Source organism: Parasteatoda tepidariorum, chromosome 2, assembly GCF_982258835.1.
Source record: "Parasteatoda tepidariorum strain Cologne lab strain chromosome 2, Ptep-v5.0, whole genome shotgun sequence".
In the NCBI taxonomy this organism is placed as follows: Eukaryota; Metazoa; Arthropoda; class Arachnida; order Araneae; family Theridiidae; genus Parasteatoda; species Parasteatoda tepidariorum.
In genome coordinates, this window is record NC_141756.1 from 83,137,431 (window position 1) to 83,151,177 (window position 13,747).

Here is a 13,747-nt window from a genome sequence, read left to right on the forward strand (position 1 = left end):
AAATTTAAAAAAAACGTGGCAAGTAGGCTAACATACTTTTTACAGAAACTGTGAAAACTAATTTTTCCTATATTTCGTCAAAAGAGGATAAGAATCAAATTGCTCCAAGAGACCTACTCATTAATTTTGCTATTTCCAGAATAAAATCTGTTTGATCGAAACATATTATTCCTTGAAAATTAAAACGAGGGAAAAATTAACTTTTATTATTTATCGAAGCTTATTCCATTTATTTAATGATAGCGGTATTAAGGTTAAGGATATGCGTTGGAAGCTCCGTTTATTATTATACTATAAATGCATTAAATCATGTAGCTTGAATAATTTATTTTAAGTAAATTATTTAATAATTTTAAGCAAATAAGGGTGTAAAATTAAACTCGATCGAAATACTCCGAAAGTATACCCTGAAATATATGTAGAATAAACTTTGGAATCGATATATAAAAAATACCTTTTCAAACAACTTCGAGTAGGACGGAAACGCTAACTTGTTTAAAAAAGTTGTCCTTGTAACTATTTAACTTCGATTCCTGGTACTAGGGGACATTCCATTTTCACATTCGACTTTTGAAATTTCAATTGTAAACGGAATTTTTTTTATGACCTTAAATTAAAATGTTAAGGCTTGCAGCAAAAAAAAAATTTTCTTTTTACTGCATTGATTTTTTTACAAAGTAGTGAATTATTATTTTTTCAATCTAAGTACCTGTGCCTATAACATATGTAAAACTTATTTTAATATCGAGTGAAATAATTTAATATGTTGTGTAACTGAATGGATAATCCCAAGAAACTGAATCGAAAATATAAAAACTTCATTGATTTAAAAAAATAATAGATGATAATAAAAATAGACATGTTTTGAGCGTCCAATAATAAAAGTCACAAGTTTTCCAAGCCTGACAAGTCTTGAGAATGGGCGATTATATTTGAAATCTCGAAACATGCCGACTTTTACTTCCCTCTTCATATGTTTTGAAGCCATTTGAGTTTTTATCGTCAATTATACTGCTTTATATTTGGATCTTGATCATTATTTTGATAAGGATTTTACACTTGTTAAAGTAAACATATGCATTTTAATATTTTATCAGGATTCATGTGGTCTTTAAAAACGTAAGAACATCAATATTGTAAAAGTTATGTTTAACTTAAAAATTAACATTTTGACACCAGATATTTTGAGTTAATGAAATTAAATATTTTATCTTTTAAGTTTTTGTGCCCCCATTTCAGTATCTTAAGGATCTTACGAGCTCTGTTTAAGAAGAGAGCATCAGATATATATAAGAAAACAAAAATAACCATAGTAGCAGTATTTGGTGGTAAATGTAGCTTATCGTAAATGAAGAATATGCTGTGCGACATTTTATGGTGAATTTGCGAACGTATAAGCTTCAGAATGTATCGAAACATGAGGATGCTATTTGCTAATCATCTTTATCCAAAGAAAACGACGTAACCTAAATATCTAGTAGAATGAAGCGATTTTTTAAACAATGAATCCTACAATATGCAACATATTATTTCAATATCTTATTCTTAAACATAACATATTTCAATCTTTTTAAAATGCCACTAAACATTCAGCAATTCCTTGAGTTATAGAAAAAAGAAATATCGTAAGTTATAGAAAACCTTGTGAATGTGCATTAGAATTATTATAGAATCTACATTTTATTTTTCAAGCACTTTTTTTTTCTTCAAACTTTCTTGCCTAGAAGACTCGATTAAAGCTGTAAAAATGATTATCCCTAAAATTTTGTATATAGCTATAATAAGTTATGTTCATTTGGTTTTAGTATAAAATCCTCGAATAAATATAGTAAAAACAGTGTAATCTAAATAATATCAGATAAAAAGTTCATGCATTTAAATTCTAAAAACTATCATAAATAATTTATAAATCGATTCAAATTTACTTTTCAAAGGAGATTAAAAGAATTTTTTTTTTGCTTTTTGGACAGAAATCCCCTAAAAAATTGTTTATTGCCAAGAAACTTCGAGATATTTTCTATTAACAATAAATTAAACCTCTCCGAGCAATCACTGAACATTATTTCAATTTTTTTACTATCAAAACTTGGTTGCTTAGCAACCTAGTAAAACTAAGCACTCCTCTTTTGAATTAGTCAATGGGTTATCTTAAAATATTTATTTGCGCAGGCGACTTTTTTTGGCGGTTCTCTGGACTATCGCCAAATATATAAACCTTTATTGCAGCCCAATTTACCACCCAATTTTTTTAAAATTTTGTCTACCCCCCCTAATTCAAGTGTCTAGATTCCAAATATGTAAAAAAAAATATATGTTTATTCAGAGAAAGTACGTTTTTGTGTCTGATTTCGTAACTTAATTAATAGTTAGCACTAATTAATTAACATATTTGAGGTCACCCCCAGGAACCATCAAGAATGACACTTAGTTCGTGAAAATCCGATCATTAGAACGAAAGTTATTCAGGGTGATTCGTTTTTTTTTTTTGCGGACTGTACATATACACATACATATACACATTTTCTTACTCATATACATGCACAGCCACATATACATCCACATACATATGCATATACCAAAGCATATTCCACATCCACATTCAGATACAATTACAGATATACATACACATATTCTCAAGAGCACACATACACACACTAATATAACATTACTGTTATGTATTTCATGCGCCCCACGTTTTTCGTTTTTCAATTTTTTTCTTAATTATTATTCTCCAATACTAAAACGTGGTTTATAAAAATATTACTTTTTATTTTGAATTTTTTTTAATAAATAAATGTAGTGATTGTTTGATTTACAATTGTAATTCCTGGGTGTTTAATGTTAAGTTATACATTTCTTTAGAAATAATATTTGAAACATGCAAAGCAGGGCAGCATTCATTTCAACTTAAAAATCATCAACTTAACTTTCAATAATTATAGATAAATAAAAAACAAAAGTTTGATAAAAACTTTAAATGAAATACTTTTAGAAAAATTCTTTCTAAATAATATTTAAATAAAACACAATCACTTCGCCTGAGTGATTTTGGAAGGAATTCTAAACTTTATAATTTTACAAGTTAGGTGAAAAGTAAATATCTTATAATAGTGGTAGGGAATTAAGGAAATTCTAAATCTAAAGTTTGAGTCCTAGAACGTAAACATCTGATCATTAGATCAAAAGTTAGTTTTAGATTTTTCGTTTACTGCTCTCTGTACACTAAAACGTGATGCTTTTTTCTTTTGAAATTTTGATTTTAATGCCCTTACTTCAACCTCCTTCGAGTTATGCTTACTTTATAAATTTAATCTCAACTTTATTTTTCTCTTCACTTTTAAACTGTAAAAGACTTTTTCTCCATTTGTAAATTACGAAAAAAGTTATTAATCTGATTGTGTAAACAGTTAATTTATTAAAATTGGACATTCTCAATTAATTCCTTTTAATAGTCATTTATATTATTAATAATAATTATTTGCACAAAATTATAATAAAGGAAAGTTTGATTAGAAATTTAAAAGTTCCTGCTGTAATAATTAGTGAATTTCTATTGACAAACTCAAGTAATTTTTTTTCCGGAGCAAAATGCATTTTTATTTAAAATGGAACAGTACTGACTTAATATTTATACGATAAAACACTCTCTAATCGCTAACACCGATGACAGGAAAAAAATTTCGTTTTTTTTTTTTATTTTGCACAAAAGGTTTAAAACTTAAAATGTTGTTCTTTCATTATAAAGCAATCGCATAATATTCTCGTATCATGTAAAACTTTATGATGAAGTTACTTTTCTACCGTTTTACATTTATAAAATTAAATAATTATTGAATTCTACTTGCATTTTAAAATGTAATACTCAATCGTTCAATGAATTTTACGATTATTTTTATAAAACTGTGCATAATGAACATTTCAACTAATATAATTAGTACAAAATAGCTGCTAAAAATTCTCTTAAACATTTATAAATATTATACATTTATAATTTCAGCTTTTCGCATTATTGCTAAATAATCTCTACGTCGAAAAATATTTAAGAAATTCCATAATAACTGAAAATTAAATAAAATTTTAAAAAAATTGTAAATGGTTATCGAGCAGAACCAAGTTTAATTAATGAATATAGAACTAGTAACAAAGTCTCTGCTGAACAATAAAATTTTTTTAATCTTTTAAGTAAACAAACTTTATTGTAATAATCATTTCATTATTAAGGATTAGAGGTTATTGTGAAATTATTAATTTTAATTAGTGGATGAGTAGGTGAAGAAGTTCACTACTGGAAATACATTCAATGAAAGTTATGAAAATACAGAAGGGCTATGGTGGTAATAATATATAATTTTTTTATCTTAGTTTTGTTACGACCTTCTAAAACACGCTAATAAACACAATTATGTTAACAAATACAAACGATTATGTCGGAGCTATAACAAAAAAATACGCTTTATATTTCATTTAATGCAGAAGAATCTAATGAAGATAATATTTGAAACTCCGAAATGATAGATACGTGATGCCAAAAACAAAACAAAAACATAAGCACACAGCTGTTTGGCGATTTGCGAGAACATTCGTTTAACGCCAATTGAAAGTTTCGCCAAACTTTTATAATCTACGGTATGTTTTGTCAATACCCATCCGGGTCACCACGTTGGGAAGCGAGAGCTCTATTCCATGAGCTACCACGGCTCAGCGTATAACTATTGATAAAAGGAAATCACAGGCATCTCTCTTAACTTTAAGAATCTGTTTTTAACTCTTTTAAATGGACAGTTCATCATTTGAATTGAACAGTACCAAAACACGACACATTTTCAAGACAAACTGCTGTCTACTTTTGTTTGTAACAGGTTTTCTACCAATGAACATTTGGAAAAAAAATTTAAAGAATGAAGGAGTTATTCTGCTTAGATTACCAACTATTCATTCGAAGAAAGTTGCAAAGATAGTTACAAAATTCGTCAATAAATACATCCTTTTTGCTGCAGGTCAAAACATTCAGGCTAAGATATTTGCCCGGGTATATTTTAAATTTATCCTCAGACATCCAAAAACGTTGTTGCTACAAACGCTGGTAATTTCGAAAATATTGTTTTATAGTTTTGTTTACCACCATCTGTTGATACTGGTAATAAATTAACTGGTTTCCTAAACAGAACGCAGCACCGTTTTTTTAAAATGGCCATTTTCAGAACATCCGTTTTACTGTATCTAATAATGAAGTATCGTGCCCTTTAAGCATGTTTTGGCAATTTTGAGCCCCCTGCCACCCTCGTCGGCAAAAATAAGCAAATCACAAACCTCCATCCCATATTTTCAGCCGCAACGAACCCTTTGTGTTAAATTGAACTTTTATTGTAGTTATCTAATTTAAAGATTAAATTCTAATAAAAAATGTAACTTAACAAAAATTAAAGTTTACGTTATACCTTTTTGTAAAATTTTTAATACAATATTATTTATAGAAATCATTAGTGTTTTCTTTCCATGGTTAAGCACATTTTCGGCTTAATCTACAAATAACCTCTGAATTACTACACCACTGTAACTCCTTGAAGAAAAAAAAAATTTTCTACTTTTTCTTTCCTCAGATTTAACTTTCACTTCAATTAAGAAATTTCTCCAAGAGTAATTTTTTGTGGTTGCCAGTTTTCAGTTAATTGTTTTATGATAAAAGAAGAAAGAAAGAAAAAACACTACGAGGTTTAGTGTCTTACGAATGCATTATTCAAACTTCTCTTCATTTTCTCAAAATTATATAGCAACTCACTTATGTAATATTTATTTGAACGGCTCTTTAAAATTCTGCTTTATATTAACACCATCCAAATGTTTTGCTTACTAAATTTTGTAATTTAAATTAGAAGTACATTGTGAGAATTCATGCAATTATTATTTTGCTATTGTTAGTATTTCGCTTAATAAACTTTCAAAACAATTTTGCAGGTCACATTGTGATTGTGATAATGAATTTTATTCGTGTCTGAAAAATACAAGGAACAAATTTGCTGATATGGTTGGAAATTTCTACTTTAATTTCATGCAAGTGCAATGTTTAAAAGAGACGAGACCCTTTATTTGTGTAGAAAACAGGTAAAAATTTGTTCAAGCTTTCTATGCCTAAACTGCTATGATATTTTTTTTTAAAATATCGAAACATTTTTTTCCGAACACAGTAATTTTAAATAACATTATCTTGACTATCACACTGAATCTTAACATGTTTTGAAAATCTTTAAAAAAAATAATTAATTTTTTAAAAAATCATAAACAAAATTACTATGTATTATTTTTTAAAAAAAAAATTTCTATAATAATAAATCATTCTTATTATTATATGTTGATATTTTATTACGGCATGGAAGTTTCAATATGTTCATGGATTTGATGCAGTTTGTTGTTCATAAAGCTTTATGTAACTACAACTGTTACATAAAACTTTAAAATTTGCCAAGACATTATTTAAAAGAGACATTGTTGTAATCACTAAAACAAATTAAAGAACTGAATTAAATTACAACGTAAACTTCAAATAACAAGAAAATAAACTTATATTATATATCGTATTATATCAGAAACACATCATTAAAAGGCAGAATGCTTTGGTGTTTTCAAAACAAAGCAAACGTTGCCACCGGCGGAAAAGAAATACAGCCAAAATTTGGGAGCCACGTAAGAGAATTATATATAATAGATATTCAATTCTATTTATATAAGATGAGATAGATATCCTGGCAGAATTTTCTCGTGTTGTTCTTCCGAACAACCCAAAAACCAAGATTAATTTCAGTTACTTCGTTTTTTGTCTATTCTGGTCCAATACCTTTTGCCATCTTTCCACAGTAGACTGATTCAATGCTCATAAAATGTTTGCTGGTCCTCATTTGAAGTATAAGTTTAAACATCTAAAAAATTTTATAGAGACCAGAACATTGTTGTAAACAACCCATTTCTCGATTCCAGTGATGATGCGCTTCAAAAATTTATCATTTTTCTCAAAAATTCAACAATTCTAATTCATTAATTCAATTTTGAAAATAAGTTTGATTTTATCTTCATAGGGCAAAATAAATTAATATCCTATCCAAGCAACAGGTTTTTTTTTGGTTAGTTTTATTTGAGTTAGTTTAACAATTTTTATTACAGCAACATTAAATTACTTTGCTTGCAATTTAGACCCAAATAAACCTATAATAAGAGTTTAGAGTGATTTCTATAGGGTATCCACAAACTGTAAATTGGTCATTTTACAGGTTAGGAATGACGTAATAAATATTAAAAATTTGAATGACTCATCATAAGCAATTATAACTCAACATGATACTATTGAATATCACATTGCTTTATCGAGAACCTAAAATCGTATTAAATAATAATTACTTTTAAAATAAGTTTAAACTGTTACACTACAATATTCCTACGACTATATTTAATTCCTTGTTTTTCAGAACTGAAATCGATGGAGGTCAACAATGTGTGAAATGGAGTGCTGATCCTAGTTCTACGAAATTGCATGTAACAGTGTCACAATTAGAGTATTGAAAAAATACGTTAATTTTATTAGATACAGTCAATAAATAACGAGAAGATACTTTTTAATTCAAAAGTATTGTCTACAATCGTTTATAGATTTTTGTCCTATTGTGACACAAGTCGCTCATAAAAATTAAGAAAAAAAAAATGGCTACTATTTGGACCAGCAACACTAATTCGAAGTCTTGTTGAAACTGGTTTTCTCTCAGTTCTTTTAACAACTCGTCGAAGATGTGGAAGTAACATGCAGAAAGATCTCAGACTTAATGAGTGGGATGGTTCAGGACTTCAAATTTGAATTTTGGCAGAAGTTCCTTTAATCCCTAAAGTACACGTGAGCGAGCGATTTCTCTTCACAGCCCACAGTATCATATATAAAACGAAAATTTCTGACTCTAATAGTTCCTGGATTCGGTACTCTCATATTAGTACGTTTACTCTTGAAGTGCGTGGGCCTGCAAAAGCTATTCTTTCTCCTTCCGCCGGTTCTGAAGGGGTTGATGCATGTTCTAGCATTATCATGAAACAGGATGATTCCTAGAGGAGGTTTACCAAAACATTCGATTTGATAGCCTTGCTAATGTTTCAAATTATGGCTGATTGCCAACGCAAGCACTAGGAAATTAAGAAGGAAGGGTTCTTTGTATCTCTCAGAACAGAATGAAAAAGACAGATAGTTGTAAAAGTTATCTTTTCATAATCGCTTGCAAGGCAAGTATTGCCAGCTGGCGAGAAAAAACCCCACGAAATTCGTTTTGTCATACCAGCAACTACATTTCAGAGTTTTGATTAAAGACCTCTGCTTTGTTATTTATTGACTACACCTAATTCTTGTACAAAATGAAACTATTAAGCACAAATATTTAGAATATACTGTCATTATGTTTAATAAATTATAAAACAATAAACACATACATTTTATAAAAAGTTTAGTATTGTTAAAATAATTGTAGATTTTTTTTTTCTTTTCAAGAAACAGATGCTCTATAACCTCTTAGTAATTTTGCTAAATATGCATATTATTACGAATTTCGCAAAATTTGAAGATAACATTAGTTATCAGTTATACTAAAAATAACTAATTTTATCTTAATTATTATGCATCGAAATTAAGAATTAAAGCTTTGATATTTATCAAACTATTGATACCATGCTTTTCAAAATTCGCAAGCAATAAAACGGCTTTTATCAAAAAAATAGTTCATTAAAACATAGTATCTTTATAGTTGAGATTAATATATGAGATAAAAAGGCTAGGTTTAAAAATAAGAGGTGTATCGCTTTCTTTTTTAAATAATAAAATTTGGTTAAGAAAAAATCATATCCAGTTTCACCCTATTTTTTTTTTTTTTTTTAAAGAAAAAGGTTTCCCTCCAATACTGGCAAAAATACTTGACTTAGTGAAAATATTACGAATTGTATTACAATTTGATACGTTAAAAACTAAAAAGAGCCTAGAAACATTCCTATATTAACCAAGAGAAAGCTCGATATTTTATACTTGAAAAAAATCAATGCTCTTGTATTAAAATACTAATTTTAGCACAGAATATTTTGTACCTTAAGCAGTTATATTTAAAAAATAAATAATAAAACAATAACTCTTTGCATTTAAAAATAATTTTATACTTCAAAATCAAATGATAGTTTTAAATAGTTAACTAATTTTAATTACATGCAAGTAGGTAATTAATTTAAAAGTTGTACCTTCAAACACTTTCTTAAAAGTATATTTTTAATTTAAACATAAAATGTTAACTAGTTAAGAGTGGAAATTAATTTTAAAAATTCTGCACAGGCTTTGGAACTACAAACAAGCAATGATGAATACAGAGTAAATGGTCATAAATTTTTCAAAAAACAAGTAAAGATTACATGTTTCTTTAACAAAAAATTAACTATTCATCTCTAGAAAGGTTTCTGTCATTTGAAACTTATTGTCAAAATAATTATAAAAGACACAGAGTAATACACTGCCAAAGCAAGGAAGAGAGAGCTTTGGGATCACATGCCTCAAATTCTTGCATTCAATCCAAGAATATCTAGGTTTCTACCTTTTTAGAGGAATTCTATTCTAATGTTTAGCAGTTTAATTGGTAATATAAAAGACGCCTCACCAAATAATATTCTTATTGTATTTTATTAACATTTCTAGTTTTAGAAGTCAATGGTAATTTATTATGAGTGCAAGTTTTTTTTTTTTTTTTTTAAGACATGCATAACTATTTAACAGATGAAAGAATGATGAGGAACAAAAACTATTACCTCAAAAAAAAATTTCCTCATTTTCAAATTAATGCTCAACACAAATTTTTTAATAACTATTCAAAATAGCCTTTCACCTACCTTGGCTCTGAAATCAACTCCAAAAACTCAATTTCCACAGAAGTAAGGAAGAGAGTAACTGCAGCCAACAAGTGCTTTTATGGCATAAAAAAATTCCGTAAATCTGACAACATTAAAAGATGACACCAAGTTGCTAATATATAAAAGCCTAATAAGATCAGTTCTCACTTACGCATCTGAAACCTGGACCTTGTCCCAAGCTGATGAGAGCACCATCGCTGCTTTCAAGAGGAAGATACTCCGATCCATTTTTGGTGGTGTATGTGACAAGGGAGTGTGGAGAAGGATAATTAACTCTGAACTTTACAGGATATTCAGAGAACCGGACATTCTGACGTACAATAAGATCCAGCGCATGAAATGGGCCGGACACATTGCAAGAATGAACGATGACAGAACAACTAAAAGAATCATTTTGGCAAGGCCAACTGGAGTTTGCCTCCAAAGGGACTTAACCACAATCAAGGTCAGATACTGGAAAGCCGTGGCACGCAGAAAGGACTGGTGCAGTCTTCTTGAGAAAGCCAAGGTCCACCCAGGACTGTCGAGCTACTGATGATGATGATGATTCAAAATAGCCATTAGTATTTGTACACAGAGGCTTTCTACTGGAAATCAAAAAGGCCCAAGATCCAAGAAATCTCAAAATCCTTTGACAAGTAATTTATCAGAATTGGAATGAAAAAATACTCAACTTCTGTTTCCCATTTAGGATTCCTTTATTCAATTCTAGAATATCTAGAACACTGCCTTGTAGAGCATCATTTCCTACCATCTCCAGAAAAAATCTTCAGCTCCTTTTAAGTAAAGAGTGACTTAATTTGTTTAAATGCACAGAACAGATGAATAGCATACATTGTTAATACTGTTGGTTGATTATGTCCGAAAAAACTTTTAAATAACTTAAAAAGTACATATTTCAGTCATGCTATTTTTTGTTCATTATCATATTACTTCTGTAAATGTGCATTGCAAAATAGGTCAAACAAGAAAAAACTTTCCACATTGTATTTTATAAACTTAAGTATTCACACATTACTATTCATAATCAGTTATTTTTTCTGCAATTTTAATTATTAGTAAATTATTTCAATACTATAGTGTTAAATTCACATCAAAAAATGTTTTTTTTTACAGCCACTTTTACTGAATGTGTTATTTTAAACCAGAATAGAATAGTTAAAATTGATTACGAAGCCACCCTGTAAATGCATAGCAAGCAACATGCAAGATGTTTTAAATACAGATAAATGAAACAAAAATGCACTCAAAATAAGGAAATTTATTCCCTTTGAATTTTATTTTAGACTTCACAAAAATAAGTACATTTTTATTTTTAAATACATTTCCTTCAGTAAATACATAAATGACATGTCATAAGGAATATATAGGTTAAGGTACGTTAATAAGTTTTTTTTATTATCAAACTCTGATATCATTGTGTTAAATTAAATGTAAATCAATTGAAAAAATTTTATTATCTTTAATACTAAATTTTATTTTCTATAAAATGCTTCTGAAGTTAATTAAAGTAATAAAATATTCAATTTAACATTACAGCAAAACTAAAGATAATAATCATTTTTTTAAACTTAATACAACTTAAACTAGTCGAATCACCGATAGAATAATAGTTATCACAGATTTTGACTACCAATTAATAGTAGGAGAAAAGATTGCTATTTCATTGGCATTTCAAATAATTCAAGAATAAAAGTAAAAATGCATAAATGCAGTTAATAAGTGAATTCTTGTTTGCATAAAATATTACACGGTCCTAACCAATACCAATAGAACAAACTTCATACAATAATAAGTGCAGAAAAGAAAAACTACCTTTTTTATATTGAACATGAAAGACTGATGGAAAAAACTATCAAAAGCATATTGCAATTCAATTACAAAATAATTTTGTTTTAAAAAAAATGACATTAAAGAATGAAAGACTAAAAAACATTGTAAAAGGTGTCATTTTAATTATTTTTTAATACTTCATATAAAAAACAAAACAAAGAATAACCTCCAATGAGAAGCTGAAAAATACTTGGGTTTTCATAGTGTATAAAAAGAGATGATTAAAAATGCAGAATTATAAACATAATAGTTGAATTAAATAATGTTTAAAAAAAGATAATCAAGTGCAATAAAAAATAAATCGAAAACAAACGGTAATTATCACTTAAAAATTCAATATTTCATTTTATTATATAATTTGAAAATGAGATTCGTGCCAAAAGAAATAGAGTAATAAATATAAATGAATAGTTATAAAATAATAAGTACATAGTAGGGACGTGCCTAGCACCAGATCAAATTTTCATTGCTTGAAAAACTGCAAAAAAAAAAAAATTAAATAAATTTAATTGCAATTTAGCTGGGTTCAAAAGAAATAATGTTCTTTAATGCAAAATAACTTTTTAGCATTGATACCAAATTAAATATTTTGACAGATTTTTTACAAGAAAATATTAAATGATTTATGAATAACAGAGAAAACTAAATACAGCAATAAGCATTACTTAAAAAAAAGTTTTCATATTTAAAATTAAATTATAAATTTCATGTTATTTTACCGCAATTTTACAAATTTAAAATAATTTTAAACAGTAAATGCAATTCAATAAGAAAAGTAAATCGAAATTTTTGTAAATGTATAAATTCTACTACTTGTTTTTTTTTCCCCCACAGAGGCTAAAAAAATAAATAATCAGATACTTTATTGTACATTGAATAATATTTAAAGGAGACCCAACAAATATTTAGAATCGGGCATACATATCTAATATATAATTTAAATTAAAAATAAGCATTAAAAATAAAGAAAAATAGTAATATTTTTTGATGCAGTTAACATATAAAAAACTTATGCAAAAACGATATTTTCCCTTAGAATGCTATAAATGCAATAATTGACAAATCTTATAGACGATTAGTTAATAACTATTTCAAAAAGAAAAAATTTCCCATAAAACAATATTACAAAAAACTAACCAGCAGACACCAGAAATGAGAAATACACACATTAAAACAAAAGAAAGCTTCTAAACAATCTTTCAAAAGTAAGAAATAAGAATATTGGGAGAATAAATAAATTTTGAAAGGCAGTAAAAAATATACAGAAATAAAAAAAAACATATTTAAAAGAAACAGATTATTCTAAAATTTCACTTTGTTACTAATTACATAATTGAAATGTTAGAAGCAAGGATGCTTATCTGTAGCAATGCTTTTCTGAAATAATAAGTTTTTGACAATACTGAAATGTAAAATGAAGCATTTCATAATTATTTAAAAAGTTAAAAACTTTTTCTATGCAATAAAATCAGCTTCTTCATCTGTACTTGAATTTTGCTTTGACTGGGAAAAAATTATTTGTCTCCAGATTGTAAAAATGTTAATATAAAAATGGAGCTCAATTACAAGGTAAAATAATAAAACAGGAAATAACCATTAAAAAATTTGAGTTCCCATAATTGTCACAATTGAAATTCATAGAAATTATTCTGAAAATCCACTAAAGTTGAAATAATTCCTGGAAAAATTAATAAACAAGAGCATTAAGGAAGACTAATATAACAGGGGAATCTTAATTATTCAAATATTTTTCATCAGAAAATTTCTGTTCAGATAGGTCGATTTCTCCATTAACAAATGGTTCTTCACAACTAATGCTGTAATTCGTCAGCACAATAGGGATCAAATGCTCTCGCAAGGAGGTCTATGGCACACCCTAGAAATCCAAATAAATAAAAAATTACTTTTTGTTTTAATTTTTTTTACTATTTCGTAATTTAGGTAATTAAAATTTTTCATTTTGTGGTAATCATGTGCCATATTTAATATATTATTGTCAGAATTA

General features: G+C 27.5%; 1 protein-coding gene across 1 annotated transcript in view; it reads left to right on the forward strand.

The window, feature by feature from the left end:
* LOC107441666 (uncharacterized) overlaps positions 1 to 8,165 on the forward strand; it is a 38,152-nt gene extending 29,987 nt beyond the window's left edge. Inside the window, exons 4-5 of the mRNA XM_016055010.4 lie at positions 5,956 to 6,102; positions 7,458 to 8,165. Of these exons, the coding sequence (XP_015910496.3) occupies positions 5,956 to 6,102; positions 7,458 to 7,551 (241 nt within the window). The 3' untranslated portion in view covers positions 7,552 to 8,165. The remainder of the gene's footprint in view (positions 1 to 5,955; positions 6,103 to 7,457) is intronic.
* Positions 8,166 to 13,747: the final 5,582 nt, after the last annotated feature.